Source organism: Chrysemys picta, chromosome 1 (assembly GCF_011386835.1).
Source record: "Chrysemys picta bellii isolate R12L10 chromosome 1, ASM1138683v2, whole genome shotgun sequence".
NCBI classification, from domain to species: Eukaryota; Metazoa; Chordata; order Testudines; family Emydidae; genus Chrysemys; species Chrysemys picta.
In genome coordinates, this window is record NC_088791.1 from 350,889,900 (window position 1) to 350,913,750 (window position 23,851).

The following is a 23,851-nucleotide window of genomic DNA, read 5'->3' on the forward strand; positions in this document are numbered from 1 at the left end:
AATGAAATCCACTACCTACCCCTCACTGTCATCCCTGAGCACTCCCACATCTGCCACAGACACCAAGGTGATGGACTCATGGGGCTTCCCAGAACCAGCTGTCATAGGGGGCTGTGGTAAGAGGCCTTTCATAGACAAAGTTGTTGCTCTGTGGAATGCTGACATAGCCCTGTTCTTAGGGTCTCACAGTATCTGAACACCTTGAATGTACTTATTCTCCCGCCACTGCAGTGAGGCAGGGCAGGGCTATTATCCACCTGAGCATAGGCTCAGAGACAGCCAATGGCTTGCCCATGGTCACATATTGCAAGAGCATCAAACTCAAATCTCTTGAGTCACACAGCAGTCCTAGAGCACAGGACCAGCCTTCCAAGCAGTGACAGACACGGCTGGATTCTCTGCTTCACCAGAGCCAGTTAAAGGGGGTTGATTCTCTGGCCTGTTCTCCACCTGCCTCAGGGGAGTTTAGAGCAGCCTGGGGGCTGGGCTGACCACCACCCCTTCGTAACGGCTCCCAAGAGCACAGCTCACTCTGTCCAAGTCTGAATTCTTTGCAGTATCGCTCTACGCCTACCTGGCATTCATGGGCGGTGCCAGCTCTTCCTGGTCGGGGGGAGGGCTGAGTAGGTACTTAGGTCCCCTTCACAATGAGGCCCTTCCCCTGGTCCTCTTTCCCCCAAGGCCCTGCCACCATCCCAGGGCAGGTGGAGGTTCCAGGGTCCCTCCCCACCCCCTGTAGCCCTTTCTCCCTGGGCAGCTCTTACCTCGGCCTGGGTCTGGCTTCTGGCCTAGCCAGTGGGTAGGGCTTGGGGGAAAGAGATGGGGCAGGGTGTGGAGATTTGAGGGGAAGAAGAGGGGCAGGGTGGGGTCAGAGAAGAGATGGAGATCCTACATGTGTTCTATTTTTCCCATTGGAAAAGGTTGTCTCCCTACACTGAATGGGCTGGGCTTCCCAAGAGAGGCACGGTTAGCTCCGATCCGATTGGAGATGGGATCGGAGCTAACCGTGCCTCTCTTGGGAAGCTGAGGCCTGTTTTCACCCCTTTGCATTAGTCTCTTGCCAGGACTCCTGTGTATCAGACCCCAACTCACACCACAGCTCTGCTCTGGCTTGGTGGCATTATGGCCATCTGGGGTTGGGATCAGCAGGCGTGTGGTGTGTACAGAGCCATCAACAGGGGTGCAGGGGGTGTTACCTGAATGGCTTCTCCTGGGGCTCCTGCATTAATCATGTCTCTGACACAACTCAGTCACAAACCCCTGGCTGAGGTATAGGGGAAGGGTGAGTGTCCTTGTCCCTTGAATAGCTCCTGTGTACAGCTGGTGCAGCATCCATGGATCACACAGCACCCAGAGCGTTCAGGAAATGTCAGCACTGTGACTGCAGAACAGCTCTGCAGCGTTTTTCATAGCTCATAGATGTTTAACCAGAGACGGGACAATGACAGGCCAGGTGTAATGGTGTCATAACTATAAAGGGAAGGGTAACAGCCCTCCTGTGTACAATACTATAAAATCCCTCCTGGCCAGAGATTCCAAAATCCTTTTCCCTGTAAAGGGTTAAGAAGCTCAGGTAACCTGGCTGGCATCTGACCCAAAGAACCAATAAGGGGACAAGATACTTTCAAGTCTTGGTGGGGGGAAGGATTTTGTTTGTGCTCTTTGTTTTGGGGGTGGTTGGCTCTTGGGACTGAGAGGGACCAGACATCAATCCAGGTTCTCCGCATCTTTCTAAACAAGTCTCTCATATTTCAAACTTGTAAGTAAACAGCCAGGCAAGGCGTGTTAGTTTTTATCTTTGTTTTCTCAACTTGTAAATGTACCTTTTTGCTAGAGTGTTTATCTCTGTTTGCTGTAACTTTGAACCTAAGGCTAGAGGGGATTCCTCTGGGCTCTTTAAGTTTGATTACCCTGTAAAGTTATTTTCCCTCCTGATTTTACAGAGATGATTTTTACCTTTTTCTTTAATTAAAAGCCTTCTTTTTAAGAACCTGATTGATTTTTTCCCTTGTTTTTAGATCCAAGGGGTTGGATCTTGATCCACCAGGAGTTGGTGGAAGGAAGGAGGGGGGATGGTTAATTTCTCCTTGTTTTAAGATCCAAGGGGTTTGGATCTGTATTCACCAGGGAATTGGTGAAGAGTTTCTCAAGGCTACCCAGGGAAGGGAATTAACATTTTGGGAGTGGTGGCAGCGGACCAGATCTAAGCTGGTAGTTGAGCTTAGAAGTTTTCATGCAGGCCCCCACATTTGTACCCTAAAGTTCAAAGTGGGGAAACAGCCTTGACAAATGGGAACCAACATCCACATCCCTTCTCTTTATTGACTGTATAGACAGGAGTTCTGAAAGGGGAGCAGCCACTGATATGGCTCTTTATGGGCCAACATCCCACCGGTCCCCTGGCTCTCCACGAACACAGTCACTCTATAAATGCTGCTGCCTGCCTTGGTCTCCATCCCGCAGTGAGCTGTCCTCCTTCACCAGCCTCTGTCCTTAGACCCCACCTGAACCTTTCTCTACAGAGAGGAGATTAGGAGATCATGTCATCTCAGATGCAAGGGTCCAGGTTGGATTAGATGGCCTGTGTTTTTTGTCCCCTGTGTCACAAGCGCTGGAGCCAGGTGATGAACTGAACCTTCACTTGATGAACGCCCTGATTATCCTCTCACGAAGGTGTTTGCTTTTCACGCTGTATACGATTGGATTAATCAGAGGCGGGACCAGCAAGTAAATGTAGCCCAGGAGAATCTGAAGCAAGGGAAAAGAGCCCTTCCCAAATCTGTGTAACACAGACAAGCCAATTTCTGGAGTGTAGAAGAGCAGGACGGCGCAGAGGTGGGAGACACAAGTGTTCAAGGCTCTGAGGCACTCCACGGAGGACGCGATGCTCAGCACTGTTTTGAGGATCATCACATAAGAGAAGAAGATGAGAAGCGAGTCCAAACCCACTGTTAAGAGTGTAACAGCCAAGCCATAGATGCTATTGAATGTGATGTCCGAACAAGCCATCTTAATAACGTCCTGGTGCAGGCAGTAGGAATGGGAGAGGATATTGGCTCGACAATATTGGAACCGTTTTAGAAGAAAGGGGACTGGGAATACTACAGCCAACCCTCTTAGCACACACACCAGTCCCATCTTGGCTATTTTCTGCAGGGTTAAGATGGAAGCATATCTCAGCGGGCTACATATAGCGACGAAGCGGTCAAAGGCCATGAGCAAGAGCACGGAGGATTCAATGAATTGAAGCGAGTGGATGAAGAACAGCTGGGCTAAACAGGCATCAAAGCTTATCTCCCTAGAGTTAAACAAGAATATCCCCAGGATCGTTGGTATTGTGACTATCGATAAGCCAAGGTCCGTGACAGCCAACATGGAAAGGAAAATGTACATGGGCTCATGGAGGCTTAGATCTGTTTTAATAATGAACAGAATGACTGAATTTCCTAATATTGAAATAACATATATGAAACAAAAGAGGATGGAGAGCCAGAGATGAACGTCTTCCTGCCCAGGTATCCCGGTGAGCAGGAACACTGCAGATTTGAATTTGGTGTCATTGACAGCTGACATAATGTACTGGGCAGGTCCAAGGAGTTTTGAACTTTCCTTCCTGAAAGGAAAAAGAACAGGAGAGTAGATGATATTTAACAAGACATTTTTCTGCTCTCAGTTCAAGTCTAAAGACTCCCAGAAGCTCAAGGAGAATCATCAAGAACAGTCTTGGATTTACATAACTGATAGGAAGATAGGCACTGCCTGACTGGATCAGACCTGCTGTCCATCTAGTCCAGTATCCAGTGGCCAGTTCCTGAAGCTCCAGAGGAAGGTGGAAGGAGCCCTGTAATAGGCAGCTCTGAGATAATCTGCTCCCAGGGAAAGTTTCCCCCTGACGCCCACTAGCTAGACATATTTTGTGATGTAAATCAGGAAGGTTTAGAGCCCTTCCAAGACTTTTTAAAACAACCCTCAATATTGGAATTGGATTTTCTGGTAACCCACATAAACATCCAGTCCCTCTTTCAATCCGGCTAAGCTCTTGGCCCAATGATGTCTTGTGGCTGGGAGTTCCACATCCTGCTTGAACACTGCATGATTTTACAATAGTGACCTTACCACAGACACCTTTCTGGCCCTCCTCTTCTGAGTGTGGCCTACTGTATCATGATATGTGGGTAAACACATGGGAAATTCATGAGGAAAATGGTCATTGTATTTATCTCTTCTGCATTAAAGCAATTTATAAATGTGTTTCATTGCCTCACTATATATTTTTTCTCCATGCCTGAAAGTCCAACTTAACCCACTTCCTCTTTGCAGCAGATAGGATACATTCTTAGAGCTAGGATTTTCATTCAATAACATTGACTTAAACTACCGCACTTCAGATTTACATGTGTGAACTGGGCTCTGTTAACTTTCCCTTAACAAGTGCTCGTGGTGATATACTCAGAGCCCCAAGAATCTGAAGCTGAGGTGCTTTGCCTGCCCAGGGTTGACTGAATCCAAAGAGTTCCATCATCCTACAGGCCTCTCATCATGCTCTCAGGAACTGCATCCTCTCCCCATGCAAGGGTCAGTAGATATCTGGCAAGTTACAAGCTAACACAGACTGTTACTTCAGTTGGGTGAGGGAGGGGTTAGTGGCAAGAATGGGTAAATCCTCCAAAAACTATGTTTGCTCTAATATCCAGCAGAGTGTGCAAGTTACGTCAGCCATGCTCATGTAAAATGTAAGGGGCGTAAATTGCTTACAACCACTAGAATCATAGAATCATAGAATATCAGGGTTGGAAGGGAACTCAAGAGGTCATCTAGTCCAACCCCCTGCTCAAAGCAGGACCAATTCCCAACTAAATCATCCCAGCCAGGGTTTTGTCAAGCCGGGCCTTAAAAACCTCCAAGGAAGGAGACTCCACCACCTCCCTAGATAACGCATTCCAGTGCTTCACCACCCTCCTAGTGAAATAGTGTTTCCTAATATCCAACCTGGACCTCCCCCACTGCAACTATTACACTCCTCTTTCTTGCACCTCAGCTCTACTCTTTGCTAAAACACAGACCAGTGGTTCTGGTCTCTCAGGACTTTTTGGAAACTCTTATGCTCTTATGTCCTTGCACATGTATTGGAGAGTGATTGAATGGACAACCCTGAATGTAAGCATTAGAAAAAGCTTCTGTTCAGTTACCAGGAGACAGTATCATACAACTGTTCACCAAACAAAGAGTTAATAGCACAAACCCATTGCAAACAGTATGTGGAGCACTTCTGAAATACTTTCTAAAGCCAAAAACAACAAGGAGTCTGGTGGCACCTTAAAGACTAACAGATTTATTTGGGCATAAGCTTTCGTGAGTAAAAACCTGAAGTGAGGTTTTTACTCACGAAAGCTTATGCCCAAATAAATCTGTTAGTCTTTAAGGTGCCACCAGACTCCCTGTTGTTTTTGTAGATACAGACTAACACGGCTACCCCTGATACTTTCTAAAGCCAAAGCCATTAAGCAGTAATGTTACTGCTGCCCCTTCCTATAGAGATTCCAACAACTCTGCTTCTTGCTTAGATATACAGGCATGTCATGAATGTTTGGTTTGTAATTTTTGTATTACAATGAAATGGCATAACATTTACACATCTATACGTCAACCCATTCTTTCGCTTCTGATCTTCTTTCAGAGGTGATTTCTCAGGTTAGAGTGGGACTTAAAATGTAGCATCTGTCATTTGGATTTCTTCAGAACCTGATAAGATCACAGCGTCTCAGCCCTCATCCAGTCACTTGTCAGCAAACAAAAGTCTAGTAGCTCCTCTGTCTCTGGATTAATAGCTGACTGGTTCTCGTCTGTCAGTCTGTAGCCTGTATCCGGAGTGGTAACAGACATTCGGATCAATATAGAAAATATTTATTCCCTGAGCTCTCACTTTCTATTACATAGTAACCCCAGCACCTGTTATTGAGGCACGATGAGGGTTTGCAGGAAATGGATTTGAAAGTCATATGCATGAGTATTCATGGAAATGCAACTTCATTTCCCACAGGTAAGTAGTTTCTCTCTCTCTCTCTGACTGTCTATTTCCTGTATTCATAAAATCTTTAGCACCCGAGACCAGCATTGTGACTGACATAGAGCTGAGCTGCTACAATGAATGTGTGTGTTAAACCCAGTTCTGGGGTTTTTTGCTGTATAGCTACATAGGGTTAACTATTGGGATATTTATGTTATGGCTGTATTATGGCTCTTCGTAGTTTCATAGCAGGCTGGTGGAGAACAAGCAGGAAGGGAAGCAAGAGATCAAGAAAAGCCATCTCTCAGTAAGCTCTTCAGAGAAGCTGGGAGACAACACCGGAGCTACAAGCTGAGAAGAGCCTATTTCCAGGCTCCAGCCATGTTACACAGCTTGTTTTGCCAGCGCTGGGAGTCTGTCCAGAGGTCGGGCAGCTGTTGCTGAGAAAATTTTCAAACTGACAGGCACAGACACCGCTGGGGAAATCTGAAGGCTCTCGGCCTGCCTGGGACCCCGTCAGAGTGGGAGGGCTTGGGGTCAGAGAACTTCTTATTCTCCCATGTTATACTTTATTCCTGCAGTTCAGATTAAACAGTATTTTGGGTCTAGAAGGCTGGCTGGTCACTTGTCTCATGACTGTTCACAGACTCTGAAAGGGAAGAACCACAGGTGCCGAACCCACTCGGACCTGCTGGACAAGCACAGTCCCCCCGCAGTGTGCTGTAGCCCAGGACCCAGCCTGAGGGTGGAGGATCCTGAATTTCCACCTCATGAGAGCGAAGGCTACAAAGGGTCCCGTCTGAGGATGGCAGGTTCGTGGGATTCCACCCCATGCTTGACATCTGGCCCCATCACAGGGAAGGCTACAAGGCTTGACATCTGGCACTCGGAGACCAGAGATGCCAGTAATCCTGTAACTCTGAGGGGTATCTACGGGGTAGAAAACCTGGATCCCTCAGCCAATCAGGAAAGAGAAATATGACTTATCAGCCCTATTACCACACAGCAACACAGCTCTGGATTCCTGCATTCACAATCAAGCCAGAGAATAAAACCTTTAAAAATGCATTTGCTGATACAATTTTCAGGAGCAAATAAATCTGAGGCGATTTGGGAACTAGTCACTGATATTCTGCAGGGTTTCGTCTCGCTCAGTCCTGGCAGGATCGGTCCTAGAGCACACGGCACCTCTAGAAATGGGACTTGGGTTTTTAACAATCTGAGCTCACTTTGAATCTCAGATTTCTGTGTAGCTTGACTAGCCTACCTAGGATCCTGGCTACATGTAGGGGAGGGGTTCCAATGCTACCTAGTGCTGCCCTCCAGCCCCATCACTGAGTCACCCCGACAGCCCAGTTGAGTCCTCTGCCACTGCACAGAACATCTGCAAATGGAACCAGCTTGCAGTCTTTACCCTAAACTTTGCATTTCAAAAATGGTGAAACCTGCCAACATACCCAATTCCTGCTCGACGGGGAGCCGCTGACACCAGAGGTCTTCACCCTAAAGGACAAGGAGTCATCGAAGAGGTTACATGGGGAGCAAGCAGTATCTGTTCAGATAGGGAGGGAACTGTCTTTATGAAGCATGTCTGCACATTCCCTGGGGGCCACCTGGCCATTAGGGAACCTCGGCTGCTTGGCTTAGTGTGCACCAGCTCTAACCCCCATCACGGCCAAGGGCAAAATGCAGGAGGTCAAATCACAGGGGTCGTGTGGTGATCCTACCCAGCCAGACTGCAGCACCAGCACTGCTGCCGGCTCTGTTCCTGGAATCCGGGTTTGTCGTCACGGTTCATATGGTTCTGATTAGTCACATGACTACCTTGGGTGCAGCCAAGTGGTAACAATGATGCTGTCACAGCAGTGGTCTTGCTGAAATAAATATATAAATAAATAAATATAGATTCAGATTTCTCCCCAGCAGCCCCCTGTCCTGCATTGCAAACCCAAGGTGCAGCCAGGAAGAAAGATTCCACAAGGATCTCTACAGGGAAAATTCCCTCAGATTGTTCTCATAGGAGAGATCCCTTCATAGCATCCCTTCCCTTTTCCCTGGGGAATAAACAGTGACCCCCAGAATCCAGGGATCCCCAAAGTTAGGCACAGATCTCAGTGATCCACTCTTAGATAGGCCCACCCAACTACAATCTCTGGGCCTCCACAACTGCTCTAGGACCCTCTCTAGCTCCCTGCTAGCACAGGTTCATCAGGGGTGTGCTACCAGGGCCTGTTACAGCAGCCACTGCCTGCAAGATCTGCTAAAGAGGGCGTTGTACAGAGTGGAGGGGGCTGCACAGAGATGGGAAGGCTGGTTAGAGTAGTTGATGGGCACAATACCCCAGCCATAGACTGGTTGGGAAGTTTAGACTTTTCCATACCCAGAGTGCAGCCATAGACTCGGTCAGTGCAACCTTCATTTATGTTATAAGGAAGAGGCAGATGAAAAACTTCCAATTTCTTTTGGAGATCCTGACAGCTGGGCAGCATCATGGCAGCTGAGCGTACAGAGAAAAATTATCCATTCTGTATGAAACCTCACCCCAAAAAAGGATGAAAAGGAAACATTTTAGTTTGGATCAAAATTTTTCAGGGGGGGGGGGATGATTCTGTTTTCCAGCCCAGCTCTAGCTCAGCCCATGAGCCTCTGTCCCTCGTGCTATAGAACTATGACCCTAAGTGGCACCACTCGCCTTCCCCATCAGCTTCTTACACAGAGCAGCCCCTGAAGGTCTGCTAGGGTGGCTATGTCAGCTGAGACAAGGCTGGTCTGCAGTAGTCCCTCCATGAGTGGAACAATTTAGGAACATAAGAACGGCCATGTTTGGTCAGACCATTGTTCCATCTAGCCCAGTGTCCTGTCTTCTGACGATAGCCTGTACATTCTTCACAGGAAACGAACAAAACAGGGCAATTATCGAGTGATCAATACGCTGTCATCTGCTCCCAGTTTCCAGCAGTCAGAGGGTTAGAGACACCCAGAGGATGGGGCTGTATCCCTGACCATCTTGACTAACAGCTATTGATGGACCTATCATTTTCAGGTATCTAAAAGGGTGTCATAAGGAGGAGGGAGAAAACTTGTTCATCTTACAGGTTTCAGAGTAGCAGCCGTGTTAGTCTGTATCCGCAAAAAGAAGAACAGGAGTATTTGTGGCACCTTAGAGACCAACAAATTAAGTGGGCTGTAGTCCTCGAAAGCTTATGCTCTAATAAATTTGTTAGTCTCTAAGGTGCCACAAGTACTCCTGTTCTTCTTTTTGTTCATCTTAGCCGCTAAGGATAGAACAAGAAGCAATGGGCTTAAACTGCAGGAAGGGAGGTTTAAGTTGGACATTAGGAAAAAGTTTCTAACGGTCAGTGTGGTTAAACACTGGAATAAATTGCCTAGGGAGGTTGTGGAATCTCCATCTCTGGAGATATTTAAGAGTCAGTTAGATAAATGTCTATCAGGGATGGTCTAGACAGTAATTGGTCCTGCCATGAGGGCAGGGGACTGGACTCGATGACCTCTCGAGGTCCCTTCCAGTCCTAGAATCTATGAATCTATGAATCCTCCATCAATTTACCTAATTCTTTTTGGATCAGTTATACTTTTAGCCTTCATAGCATCCCTTGGCAGTGTGTTCCTCAGGCTGACTGTGTGTTGTGTGAAAAAGTACTTTCTTTTGTTTCTTTCAAACCTGCTGCCTATTAACTTCATTAGGTAACCCCTTATTCATGTGAAGGGGTAAATAACACTTCCTGATTCACTTTCTTCACACCACTCAGGATTAGGCCTCTATCATATACCCGCTTACTCATTTCTTTTCCAAACTTAACAGTCCCAGTCTTTTTAATCTATCTTCATATGGAAGCAGTCCCATACCCCAAAATGTGTGATGCCCTTCTCTGTATTTTCCCATGGAAATATATGGGTTTTTTGAGATGAGGCAACCAAAATTTAAAAATAAATATTTAAGGTGTGGGTATACCATGGATTTATACAGGGGCTATATGATATGTTCTGTCTCATGACCAATTCCTTTCTTATTGATTTCCAAAATTGTGTTAGCTTTTTTTCACTGCAGCTGCACATTGAACGGATGTTTTCAGAGAACTATCCACAATGACTCCAAGATCTCTTTCTTGAGTGCTAACAATTCATTTAGACCCCACCATTTTATATGTATAGTTGGGATTATGTTTTCCCATGTGCATTACTTTGCACTTATCAACACTGAACTTCATCTGCCATTTTGCTTGCCCAGACACTGCATTTTGTATCATCTGCAAATTTTGCCACCAACCTCATTTATGAATATGTTGAACAACACTGGTCCCAGTACAGACCCCTGGGGTTCACCATTATTTACCTCTCCCTCCCTTCTGAAAACCGATCATTTAGTCCTACACTTTGTTTCCTAGCTTTTAACCAGTTGCTGATACAGGAGAGAACCTGTTGTGTGACATTTCCCCATAACTTACCCCATATCTGCTTAATTTTCTTAAGAGCCTTTGGTGAGGGACCTTGTCAAAGGCTTTCTGAAAGTCCAAGTACACTATTTGCCCTGCATCACCCTTGACCACATGTTTGTTGACCCCCTCAATGAATTGTAATAGATTGGTGAAGCATGATTTCCCTTTGAAAAGCTGTGTTGATTCTACCCCAACAAATCATGTTCATCTATGTGTCTAATTATTCTGTTCTTTACTAGATGGTCAACCAATTTGCCTGTTACTTAAGTTAGGCTTTCTGGCCTGTAATTGCCAGGAAAGCCTCTTGTTTAAAAATCAGAAGCACATTAGCTATCTGCCAATCATCTTGTACAAAAGCTGATATAAGTGATAGGTTACATACGAAAGTGTTAGTAGTTCTGCAGTTTGGTATTTGAGTTCCTTCAGAACTCTTCGGTGAATAACATCTGGTCCTTGTGATTTAATATTGTTTAATTTGTCAGTTTGTTTCAAAACCAACTCTATTGACACCTCAATGTGTGACAGTTACTCAAATCTGTCACCTAAAAAGAATGGCTCAGGTGTGGGAATCTCCCTGACATCCTCTGCAGTGAAGACCAATGCAAAGAATTCATTTAGCCTCTCTGAAGCAGCAACATCTTCCTTGAGTGATCCTTTAGCACCTCAATTGTCCAGGGGTCCCACTTATGGTTTTGCAGGCTTACTGATGTACTTTGAAAAAAAATTGTTAATTTTTGTAACTTTTGCTTTGGAACTAGGTATACAGTTTCACCCAGCCCCAGTCAGCAAGTATAGTCAATCACCTAAAAAAATCATGAGATTGATTTAAAAATAAGTATAATTCTAAATATCATTATGTGAGTTTCTTTTCCGTTTTCCTTTGGTTTCTGAGCCATTGGGGTCACCTGTTTCAAGTTTTCTGCAACTGATTTTTTTAAAGAAACTTTTTTCAGAAAACTGAAATTTCAGATTCCCACACAGTCACTTGATCCCAGAAGTTGGGGCTGAAGGACATAAATCCACACCGTGTAGAGGTCAAAGCATAGGGGTTTATTACACACAGCGCTGGCGGAGTGTCACCTGGCTCATTAGGCTCAGAGACACTGTCAATCAATTGATTACAATGAAATATATAGATTTTCCATGGGGGGGGGAAGGTGACGGGGTAGGCAGTTCCACACCCCAGGTTAAGTTTTGCAGCAAGACAAGATAGCACAATAGCCAATGGTTAACAGGTTACATAATGTCTCCGCCCATGGTCTCAAGTTAGCAAGTTAACATTTGATTAATACTTTGATAAAATGTTATTAGTATAAAATATATATGTTGAATTCTGATTTGGGGTCCATAGGAACAGAGTAACTCCTTTGATTGTCCGACAGGTACATGTCTAGGGGATAAAACAAAGAAACAGTGAAAGCATATGAAAATAGAGATTGTCTCCTTTATGTCTTAAGGCAGGGCATTGGTCCCTTGGAAGGGAGGTGGAAGGATGCCATATTATTATAGTGACATGTGCCAATATTTCATAAACTCAAGGTTGGATCTGTGGGAAGACTGTTTTCCCTTCAAGAGAAACACAATAGGAACAGGGATCCTTTGTTCAATTTGAAACATTGGATGAAACATAATTATTCAGTTATTGCTTCAACATCTGGCATTTCTACTGACCAAGCAGATCTTAGCAAAGGCAATGTTATTTTGTTTACCCCAACTTTCTCATAGCTGATCACTATTAGCTAGGCCTCTGGTCTCCAGACCAAACTCTGGACTTTGGGTCTGGAAAAGAGCTGGCATAATTCATATACCAGGTTGTTATATAACATGCACATGGATTTTAACCCTTCAGGGCTTTAAGAAAGACAGGAAATAGTATGAGACTTGCAGTAAAATCCCAATATATAGTGTTTCTGGCCAAATCTCAAGCAATGCACCCACAAACGAAAGCACTGAGGGTTACTTAGTGGACGTTTCTGGTCACATAGTCCATCAGTGGCAGAGATGCTGTTTCCCTCTGCACTGGCCTACAAAGTCTCCTCTTTTAAGGAACAGGGTTACACCACAGATAGCTGGACATAATAGTGACTGTCTTGCAGATGCACTGGTGTGATAGGTTAAATCACAGAAACCCCCTTGGGGCTGCCAACTGATGTGCCAAGACTACCTCTGCCCCTGCTTTTCTGCCCTGGCAGCTTAGGACTTCAGTGCCCTGCCTGGTTTGAGCCAGACCCGCTAGACTGCTGCAAACCCAGACCCAGGTCTAAACCACGTCCCCTAACAGCTGTAGGTTTAACTGAAAGCAACTTACAGACGTGTTCCTGTCTTTAACACTCAGATGCCCAACTCCCAATGGGGTCCAAACCCCAAATAAATCTGTTTTACCCTGTATAAAGCTTATATAGGGTAAACTCATAAATTGTTCACCCTCTATAATACTGACAGAGAGATATGCACAGCTGCTTGCCCCACCCCCCTCCCCAGGTATTAATGCATACTCTGAGTTAATTAATAAGTAAAAAGTGATTTTATTAAATACAGAAAGTAGGATTTAAGTGGTTCCAAGTAGTAACAGACAGAACAAAGTGAATCACCAAGTAAAATAACATAGAACATTCAAGTCTATGTCTAAGAAACTGAATACAAATAAAACCTCACCAGGTCCAGTAAGCTTCCTTTTACAGACTAGTCTCTTTCTAGTCTGGGTCCATCAATCCTTCTCCCCCCGACCTCCCTTTGATCCAGTTTCTTTCAGGTATCCGTGGGAGTGGAGAGGGTATCTCTTGAGCCAGCTGAAGAAAAAATGGAAGGGTCTCCCAGGAGTTTAAATAGACTTTCTCTTGCGGGTGGATACCCCTCCCTCCCTCTTTGTAGAATCCCAGCTCCAAGATGGAGTTTTGGAGTCGCCTGGGCCAGTCACATGTCCATGCATGACTCAGTTTTAGCAGCCAAGCCACATTCCTGGGAAGGCTCCGATGTGGATTGGCATCTTCAAGTTCATTGTTGGCGTAAGTGGTTTTTGATTGGGCACTTAATTTGCACTTTTCTCAAGAAGCTGACCAAATGCTCTACGAGGCTAGTTAAAATCAAGCCAATACACAACCAATATTCATAACTTTGAATACAAAATTGATACATGCATACAAATAGGATGAATACATTAAGTAGATCATAACCTTTACATAGATATGTTACATGACAATATGTAGCCTAAAAGATATTCCAGTAATGTCACATATACATTCATAAGCATATTCCATAAAGCCTTATGGGAGGCACCGTCCCAACTGGTTCCTCAGATACAGCTCATAGGGACTCCTCCACCTGTTCCAGCATGAGATATGAACATACCAGGTAAACAAGGACATACACATTTTTACTAGAATGGAGTGTGACCCAAGGCCAGTTCCAAATGCCTGCTGCTAGCTCACTATGGGCCCCAATCAACCCCCTTGCCCAGATCCAGCTAACCCCAAACTTGTTGATATTGGAAGTTTGGATGCAGGGTGTGAGGTCTATCCAGTGCTAGAGCGGCTCTCACTGCTCATGGAGCAGGTGGAAGATCAGGATCAGACCGAGGGGCTGCCCAGCAGGGTTCTGTTTGCCCAGCCAACACTCTCCAGATCCTTCACTCTCTGAAAGCACGTCCTGATTCCCCCTCTTACTGCCGAGCTGCAGGAGGGGCCCAGAACTCCCTCATCAAAGGGTGCTGTGCTAATCATAGAAGTTTAGAGTTTGAAGAAATCTCAAGAGGTCATGTGGTCTGTCATAAATATAAAGGGAAGGGTAACAACCTTTATGTATGCAATAACATAAAATCCAGAGGTACAAAATCCCCTTACCTGTAAGGGGTTAATCAGTTCAATTAACCTACTTGGCACCTGACCAGAAGGACCAATGGGAAAAGAAGATACTTTCAAATCTGTGGGGTGGGGGGAGGTTTTGTTTGTGCTCTCTTTGTTTGTTCCCTCTCGGACAGAGATAGGGACCAGGGCAGGAAAAAACATCTCCTAAAAACATACCTGAAATGAGCATCTAAGATTACAAAAAGATCAACTAAGCAAGGAAATGTGTTAGATTATCTTTTTGTTTTGCTTGTGAATTTTCCCTAGCCTAAGAGGTAATTTTATTCCTGTTTTGTAACTGGGAAGCAGAGTCAAAGAGGAATTCTCTGTGTTTTAAATCTTTTTATTTACCCTGTAAAGTTACCTTCCATCCTGATTTTGCAGGTGTGAGTCTTTTACTTTTTTTTTAATAAAGTTCTTCTTTTAAGAACATGATTGATTTTCAGTGTCCTAAAAAACAGGGATTTGGTCTGCGCTCACTTTGTTAACCTATTGGTTGGTATATTATTCTCAAGCCTCCCCAGGAAAGGGGGTGAAGGGGATTGGGGCAGGGAGGATGGAGCTCCAAGTGGCCCTTTGTTGTTTGTTTAAATCACTTGGTGGTGGCAGCAATACTGTCCAAAGACAAGGAAAGGAATTTGTGCCTTGGGGAAGTTTTTAACCTAAGCCGGTGAAATATAAACTTACGGAATCTTTTATGTGGGTCCCCACATCTGTACCCCAGAGTTGAGAGTGGGGAGGGAAACCTGACGTGGTTCAACCCCCTGCTCAAAGCAGGACCAGTCCCAACTAAATCATCACAGCCAGTGCTTTTTCAAGCCAGGCCTTAAAAATCCCTAAAGATGGAGATTCCACCACCTCCCTAGGTAACTCATTCCAGTACATCACTATCCTGCTAGTGAAATATCCAACCTAGGCCTCCCCCACTGCAACTTGAGACCATTGCCCCTTGTTCTGCCCTCTGCCACCTCCATCCTCTTTGGAACCCCCCTTTGGGTGGTTGAAGGCTGCTATCAAATCCCTCCCCACTCTTCTCTTCTGCAGACTAAATAAGACCAGTTCCCTCAGCCTCTCCTCAGAAGTCATGTGCCCCACCTCCCTAATGATTTCTATTGACCTACATTGTCCACCTCCTTTCTGTAGTGGGGGGCCCAAAACTGGACACAATACTCCAGATATCAGAGGGGTAGCCATGTTAGTCTGAATCTGTAAAAAGCAACAGAGGGTCCTAGGGCACTTTAAGACTAACAGAAGTATTGAAGCATAAGCTTTCGTGGGTGAATGCCCACTTCATCAGATGCAAGTAATGGAAATTATCAGAGGCAGGTATAAATCAGTATGGAGATAACGAGGTTAGTTCAATCAGGGAGGGTGAGGTGCTCTGCTAGCAGTTGAGGTGTGAACACCAAGGGAGGAGAAACTGCTTCTGTAGTTGGAAAACCATTCACAATCTTTGTTTAATCCTGATCTGATGGTGTCAAATTTGCAAATGAACTGGAGCTCAGCAGTTTCTCTTTGGAGTCTGGTCCTGAAGTTTTTTTGCTGTAAGATGGCTACCTTTACATCTGCTATTGTGTGGCCAGGGAGGTTGAAGTGTTCTCCTACAGGTTTTTGTATATTGCCATTCCTGATGGCAGGGGTGGGCTGTCTACATGGCTTCTCCTAGGGTTCCTGCGTTGATCATGTCTCTGACAAGACACAGTCACAAGCACCTGGCTGAAGGCGTAAGGGAAGGGTGGGTGTCCGTGCCCCTTGAATGGCCCTGTACAAACCTGGTGCAGTACCCATGGTTCACGAAGAACCCAGAGTGCTCAGGAAGGGCCAGGACTGTGACTGCAGAACAGCTCGGCAGCTTTTTTCATGGCCTGTGAATGTTTAACCAGAGACAGGACAGTGACAGGACAGGTATAATGGGAAACAACATCCACATCCCTTCTCTTTATTGACTGCATTGACATAAATGTTAAGGTCACAGCAGCGACCAGTACAGCTCTTAATGGGGCAAAATCCCACCAGTCCCCTGGCTCTCCACGGACACAGTCACTTTGTAAATGCTGCTGCCTGCCTTGGCCTCCTTCCCCCAGTGCACTGTCCTCCCACATCAGTGCCTCTCAGCTAGCCCCAGGCCTTAAAGCCCGTCTGAACCTCTCTCTACAAAGTGAATATCAGTAACTCATGTCGGCTCAGGTGTTAGGGTCCAGGTAGCCTGTGTTTGTCTCCCATGTCACTAGCACTGGAGCTGGGAGATAAACTAACCGTTCATTTGATGAATGTCCTCATTAGCCTCCCCCGAAGGTGTTTGCTTTTCACACTGTATACAATTGGGTTAATCAGGGGCGGGACCAGCATAGAGATGTAGCCCAGGAGAATCTGAAGTAAGGGAGAAGAGCCCTTCCCGAATCTGTGTGTCACAGACAGGCCGATCATTGGTGTGTAGAAGAGCAGGACGGCACAGAGGTGGGAGACGCAGGTGTTCAGGGCCCGGACACACTGCGCATGAGATGCGATGCTTAGCACTGTTTCGAAGATCATCACATATGATAGCAGGATAAGCAGTGAGTCCAAACCCACCATGGAGACTATTATGAACAAGCCATAGATGCTGTTGATGGTGATGTCTGAACAAGCCATCTTCATCATGTCCTGGTGCAGGCAGTAGGAATGGGAGAGGAGATTGGCTCGACAGTATCGGAACCGTTCTAGGAGAAAGGGGACCAGGAACACTGTGGATACTCCTTTTAGCACACACACTAGTCCCATCTTAGCTATTCTCTGCATGGTTAGGATAGAAGCATATCTCAGCGGCTCATAGATCGCAACAAAACGGTCAAAGGCCATCAACAGGAGCACAGAGAATTTAATGAATGAAAGAGAGTGGATGAAGAACAGCTGAGCAAAACAGGCATTGAGGCTGATTTTCCTAGAGTTAAACCAGAATACACCCAGTATCGTCGGTATGGTGGCTATTGATAAGCCAAGGTTTGTAATGGCCAACATGGAAAGGAAAATGTACATGGGCTCATGAAGGCTTGGATCTGTTTTTATAATGAACAGAATGACTGAATTTCCTACTATTGAAATAACATACATGAAACAAAAGGGGACAGAGATCCAGAGATGGACCTCATCCAGTCCAGGTATCCCGGTGACAAGGAACACTGCGGAGTTGAATTTGGTTTCATTGACAGCTGACATAATGTACTGGGCAGGTCCAAGAAATTTTGAACTTCCCTTCCTGAAAGGAAAAAGAACAGGAGACGAGCTGATATTTAACGAGACATCTTTCTGCTCTGAGTGCAAGTCTAGAGATTCCCAGGAGCTCAGGGAAGATCAGCAAAAATATAGTCTTTGATTTACATTGATAGGAAGACAGGCACTGCCAGACTGGATCAATGGAAGGTGGAAGAAGCCCTGCAATAGGCAGCTCTGAGTTAACCTGTTCCCAGGGAAAGTTTCCCCAGAAACCCACTATTTAGCCATATTTTGTGGTGAAAATCAAGAAGGTTTAGAGCCCTTCCAAGACTTTAAAAAAAATCTCACTGGTACATCTTATAAACATCCAGTTCCTCTTTGAATCCTGCTAATCTCTTGGCCCTACTGATATCTACTTAAGCACTGTGTGATTTTACAATTGTGACTTTCACATAGACACACTTTCTAGCCCTCCACTTCTGCATGTGGCCCATTGTATCATGACATGTGTAGAAACACATGGCAAGTGCCTGGTGAAAATGGACGTTGTATTTATCTGTCCTGAATTGAAACTATTTATAAACATGTTTCATAGACTCATTGTATATTTTCTCCACTCCTGAGAGTCCAAATTATACCACTGCCTCTTGGCAGCATTTTTAGGACCAGGTTCTGAATTCCATGGGGTCTCCTTTGAGATTCTGTGGGGTCTCCTTTTGCACAGCCCCTGGCAGGATCGGGCCCAGAGCACACGACACCTCTTGAAATGGGAGCCCTTGAAAAATCCTGACTCGGGGCATCGGGGTTTTAACACTCTGAGCTCACTTTGCATGTCAGATTTTTGTGTAGCTTGAATAACTCAGCCTGAAGCATGGGCAGATGTCGGGGAGGGCTTCCCAAGCTATCTAGCGCTGCCTGCCCTCCAACCCCATCACTGAGACACCTCGACAGCCCAGCTGAGTCCTCGGCCACTGCACAGAATATCTGAAAATGGAAACAGCTTGCAGCCTTTCCCCTTCACATTGCATTTTAAAGATAGTGAAACCTGCCAACGTACCCAATTCCTGATGGAAGGGGAGCTGCTGATACCAGGGGTCTTCACCCAAAAGGACAAGGAGTCATCAGACAGGTTGCACAGGCAGCAGGCCGTATCAGTTCAGATAGGGAGGCAACTGTCTTTATGAAGCATGTCTGCACATTCCCTTGGGGGCCATTTTGCCATTAGGGAAGCTCAGCTGCTTGGCTTAGTGTGCACCAGCTTTAACCCTGTCACAGCCAAAGGGAAACGGCAGGAGGCCAAATCATAGGGGATGCAAGGTGATCCTACCCAACTGGACTGCAGCGGAAGCCCTCCCACAGGCTCTATTTTTGGAATCCGGGGTTGTCATCACTGCATGTGTGGTTCTGATTATTCACTGGGCTACCTCGTGGACGGCTGACTAGTAACAATGATGCTGTCACAGCTGTGATCTTGCTGTAATAAAATAGAATGATAATAATATAAGACCAGATTTCTTCCTGGGAGCCCCCTTTCCTGCATTACAAACCCAAGTTGCAGGCCAGGAAGGGGAGATTCCACATGGCTCCCTACCTGGGAATTTCCCTCGCATCATTCAAGGAGGGGGGTTCCTTTTCCTTCTCCCTGAGGACTGAAAAGGGGGACCCAAGATCCAGGGATCCCCACAGTTAGACACAGATCTTAGTGATCCCCTGGTAGCTAGGACCACCCAACCACAATCTCTGGCCCTCCACAACTGTTCTAGGACCCTCTCCAGCTCCCTGTTAGCACTGGTTCATCAGAAATTTTCTACCAGGGCCTTTCGCAGTACCCACTGCCTGCAGGATCTGCTGAAGGGGGTGTTGTACAGGGTGGAGGGGGCTGCACAGAGATGGGATAATTGGGATCCAGGCAGCTACAGATGGGCATCCTCATGGCAACTTAGCACTCAGAGAAAAAATATCTGCTGTCTATGAAAACTCATCCTCACCCCACAACAATGGATAAAAAGGGAAACATTTTAGTTTGGGTCAATACTTTTCATGGGGGAGAATACCTCTTTTTTCAGCCCAGCTCTAGCTCCAACCATGGGCCTCTATCACTCATGTTACAGGACCACACCCGTAGGTGGCAGCACTAGCCTCCATCGGCCTCCCAAACAGAGCAGCCCCTGGATATCTGCTAGGGTGGGGCTATTCCAGCTGTATGACAGGGGGAGCACCTGATAATGAGAGGTTTAGAGACATCTAGAGCATGGGGCTGTGTCCCTGATAATCTTGGCTAATAGCTATTTATGGACCTCCAGGAACTTACCTAATTCTTTTTGGATCAGTTATAGTTTTGGCCTTCACAACACCTCTTGGCAATGAGCTCCACGGGCAGTGGATTGTGTGAAAAAGTGCTTTCTTTTATTTGTTTTAAACCTACAGCCTATTAACTTAATGGGTGATCTCTGGCTCTTGTGAAGGGGTAAATAACACTTCCTTATTTACTTCCTCCACATCACTCATGATTTTGTAGACCTCTATCATATCTCTTTTTCCAGATGGATAGTCTCAGTCTTTGTAATCTCTCTTCTTCTGCTAGCTGTTCCATACCTTTACATATTTGTTGTTACTCCTCTCTGTCCTTTTGCTAATTCAAATGAAACTTTTTTGAGATGGGGCAACCAGAACTGCACACAGGATTCAAGATGTGGGAATACCATGGATTTATATAGAGGCAATATATTTTCTGTCTCTTTATTTATGCCTTTCTTAATGGTTCCCAACATTCTGTTCATTTTTTTGACTGCGGCAGCACATTGAGCAGAAGTTGTCAGAGAACGATCCACAGTGACTCCCAGATCTCTTTCTTGAGTGGTAACAGCTAAGGGGAGCCACCATTTTGTATGTTTAGTTGGGATGATGTTTTCCAGTGTGCATTACTTTGCCCTAGTCTCTTGCCAGGACTCTTGTGTATCAGGCCATCATTCACACATAACTTTTTGAATGTATTTACCTTCTCACCACCTCTGTGAGGCAGGACAGGGCTATTATCCACCTCTACAGAAGCCATACTGGGTCAGACCAAAGGTCCATCTAGCTCATTATCCTGTCTTCAGACAGTGGCCAGTGTCAGGTGCCCCAGAGGGAATGAACAGAACAGGTAATCACCAGGTGATCCATTCCCTGTCGCTCATGCCCAGCTTCTGCAAAAAAACCCATCCTTGCCCATCCTGGCTAATAGCCATTGAGGGACCTATCCTCCATGAATTTATCTAGTTCTTTTTTGGACCCTGTTATAGACTTGGCCTTCACAACATCTTGTGGGTTCCAGGACTAGCTGCTCCAAGAAGCAGTCTTTTAAGGTGTCAAGAAACTTTATCTCTGCATCCCATCCTGAAGTGACATGTACCCAATCAATATGGGGACAGTTGAAATCCCCCATTATTATTATTGTGGGTTTTTTTTTTCAATTTTAACAGCCTCTCTAATCTCCCTGAGCATTTCACAGTCACTATTACCATCCTGGGCAGGTGGTCGGTAATATATCCCTACCACTATATTTTTATTATTAGAGCATGGAATTTCCACCCATAGAGATTCTATGGTACAGTTTGGTTCATTTACGATTTTTCTTCATTTGATTGTATACTTTCTTCCACATATAGTGCCACTCCCTCACCAGCAGGACCTATTCTGTTCTTTCAATATATTTTGTACCCTGGTATTACTGTGCCCCATTAATTATCCTCATTCCACCAAGAGTCTGTGATAGCTATTATATCAATATCCTCATTTAATACAAGGCACCCTAGTACACACATCTTATTATTTAGCTTTCTGCATTACACGATGTAATTGAATGGGACTTTTTTTTTTATTTGATTGTTTCTCAACAGATCCTACCTGTATTTTATCATCTTCCATCATCTCCTCCTTACTAGGACATAGAGAATCTCCATTAGTCTATCCTCCCTAATGGATGTCGCTGTCCAAACGACATGCTCCTCTACTCTTGTCACCTTTCCCCCAGCCCTTAGTTTAAAAACTGCTCAATGACCTTCTTAATGTTAAGCGCCAGCAAGCTGGTTCCATTTTGGCTTAGGTGGAGCCCATCCTTTCTGTATAGGCTCCCTAATTCACAAAGGTTTCCCCATTTCCTAAAAACACACGCAGCACTCCTCTGCCTCGGTGACATTACAGTCAGATACGGGTGGACTCATCAGGTACGCAGTGCGCAGTCATCAATGAGGGAGGAGCTGCCTAAGTGACAGCACCTGGGGCTCCTGCTTTGATCATATCTCTGACACGACTCAGTCACATGCACCTGGCTGAAGGCAGAGGGAAAGGGGGGTGACTGTCTCACTGAAATAGATGCTGAGCACAGCTGTTGCAGCGCTCATGGATCACGCAGTACCCAGAGCGCTCAGGAAGGGCAAGGACTGGAATTGCAGAACAGCTCTCAGCTTTTTCCCTGGCTCATGAATGTTTAACGAGAGATGGGACAGTGACAGGCCAGGTGTAATGGGAAACAACATCCACATCCCTTCTCTTTATTGACTCTATCAAGAGGAATTCTGAGGTCGGAGCAGGCAAGGATACAGCTCTTTATAAGCAAACATCACACTGGTCCCCTGGCTCTCCAGGAACACAGACACATTGTAAAAGCTACTACCTGCCTTGGTCTCCTTCCCCCAGTGTTCTAGCCTCCCTCACCAGCCCCTCTCACATTCTTCCAGGCCTTATACCCGGTCTGAACCTCTCTTTACAGAGTGGAGTTCAGTAGATCATGTCATCTCGGATGTAAGGTCCTGAATAGAATGGGTGGTCATGGCCTGTGTCTTTCATCTCCCATGTCACTGGGGCTGGAGCCAAGCGATGAACTGACCCTTCACTTGAAGAACACCCTGATTATCCTCGCACGAAGGTGTTTGCTTTTCACGCTGTACACAATTGGGTTCATAAGTGGCGGGACCAACAGAGAGATGTAGCCCAGGAGAACCTTGAACAATGGAGGAGAGCCTGTCCCAAATCTGTGTATCACAGCCAAGCCAATCTCTGGTGTGTAGAAGAGCAAGACAGCACAGAGGTGGGAGACACATGTGTTCAGGGCCCTAAGGCACTCTCCATGGGACGCAACTTTCAGCACTGTTTTGAGGATCATCACATATGAGAGGAAGATGAACAGTGAATCCAATCCCACCATGGAGACTGTAAGGAAGAAGCCATAGATGTAGTTGACTGTGGTATCTGAACAAGCCAGCTTCATGACCTCTTGGTGCAGGCAGTAGCAATGGGAGAGGACATTGGCTCGACAATATCGGAACCGTTTAAGAAGAAAGGGGAGTGGAAATATTACAGCCACCCCTCTTAGCACAAACACCAGTCCCATCTTTCCAATTCTCGGCAGGGTTAAGATAGAAGCATATCTCAGTGGGTTACAGATAGCAACGAATCGATCAAAGGCCATCAACAGGAGTATTGATGATTCAATGAATGAAAGTGAGTGAATGAAGAACAACTGGGCAAAACAAGCATCCAGACTGATCTCCCTAGAGTTAAACAAGAATATACCCAGTGTTGTAGGCATGGTGGATATCGATAAGGCAAGGTCTGTGATGGCTAACATGGAAAGGAAAATGTACATGGGCTCATGGAGGCTTTGATCTGTTTTTATAATGAACAGAATGACTGAATTTCCTACTATTGAAATAATATACACTAAGCAGAAGGGGATAGAGATCCAGAGATGGACGTCTTCCTGCCCAGGTATCCCGGTGAGAAGGAACACTGCAGAGCTGAATTTGGTGTCATTGACAACTGACATAATGTACTGGACAGGTCCAAGGAGTTTTGAAATATCCTTACTGAAAGAGAGGGAAAAAAATGAGACTAGATGATATTTAAGAAACATTTTCCTGAGCTCAGTGCAAGTCTAGAGATTCCCGGGAGCTCAAGGAAGATAAGCTAAAGCATGGTCTTGGATTTACACCATTGATAGGAACATAGGCAGTGCCAGACTAGATCAGACCTGTAGTCCATCTTGGCTCGTATCCAATGCCCAGTACCAGATGGTTCAGAAGTAGGTGAAAGAAGCTCTGAAATCGGCAACTATGAGATAACCTGCTCCCAAGGAAAGTTGCTCCCCAAGACCCACTCATTAGACATATATTGTAGTATAAATTAGGAAGGTTTAGAGCCCTTCTAAGAGCTTTTCTGTTAAGTCCTCCCTACTGTAAATGGATTTTATGCTTACCCATATAAACATCCAGTCCCTGTTTGAAACCTGCTAAGCTCTTGGTCCCGTTGATATCTTGTAATGGGGAATTCCGCAGCCTACTTGAGAACTGTGCGATTTTACAATTGTTACC

General features: G+C 45.5%; 3 protein-coding genes across 3 annotated transcripts; all 3 read right to left on the minus strand.

Annotated features, from left to right (window-relative positions):
• Positions 1-2,637: 2,637 nt before the first annotated feature.
• Positions 2,638-3,573, minus strand: LOC101930805 (olfactory receptor 51G2-like). The gene has a single exon (XM_005312754.2). It carries the CDS (start codon positions 3,571-3,573, stop codon positions 2,638-2,640), a length of 936 nt encoding a protein of 311 aa, XP_005312811.2.
• Positions 3,574-16,268: 12,695 nt separating this feature from the next.
• LOC135984302 (olfactory receptor 51G2-like) lies at positions 16,269-18,732 on the minus strand. The gene is made up of 2 exons (XM_065599221.1): positions 18,556-18,732; positions 16,269-17,541 (listed from the first exon to the last, which is right to left on the minus strand). The coding sequence occupies exon 2, from the start codon at positions 17,499-17,501 to the stop codon at positions 16,566-16,568; it is 936 nt and encodes a 311-aa protein (XP_065455293.1). The 5' UTR covers positions 17,502-17,541; positions 18,556-18,732; the 3' UTR covers positions 16,269-16,565.
• Positions 18,733-22,123: 3,391 nt separating this feature from the next.
• On the minus strand, positions 22,124-23,394 carry LOC101948552 (olfactory receptor 51G2-like). The gene has a single exon (XM_005311793.4). It carries the CDS (start codon positions 23,392-23,394, stop codon positions 22,372-22,374), a length of 1,023 nt encoding a protein of 340 aa, XP_005311850.2. The 3' UTR covers positions 22,124-22,371.
• Positions 23,395-23,851: the final 457 nt, after the last annotated feature.

What these genes read in the sequence shown, in the direction of transcription:
- LOC101948552 (XM_005311793.4), bottom strand. Translation starts at nt 23,394, where the DNA reads ATGTTTCTTAAATATCATCTAGTCTCATTTTTTTCCCTCTCTTTCAGT.
- LOC101930805 (XM_005312754.2), bottom strand. Translation starts at nt 3,573, where the DNA reads ATGTCAGCTGTCAATGACACCAAATTCAAATCTGCAGTGTTCCTGCTC.
- LOC135984302 (XM_065599221.1), bottom strand. Translation starts at nt 17,501, where the DNA reads ATGTCAGCTGTCAATGAAACCAAATTCAACTCCGCAGTGTTCCTTGTC.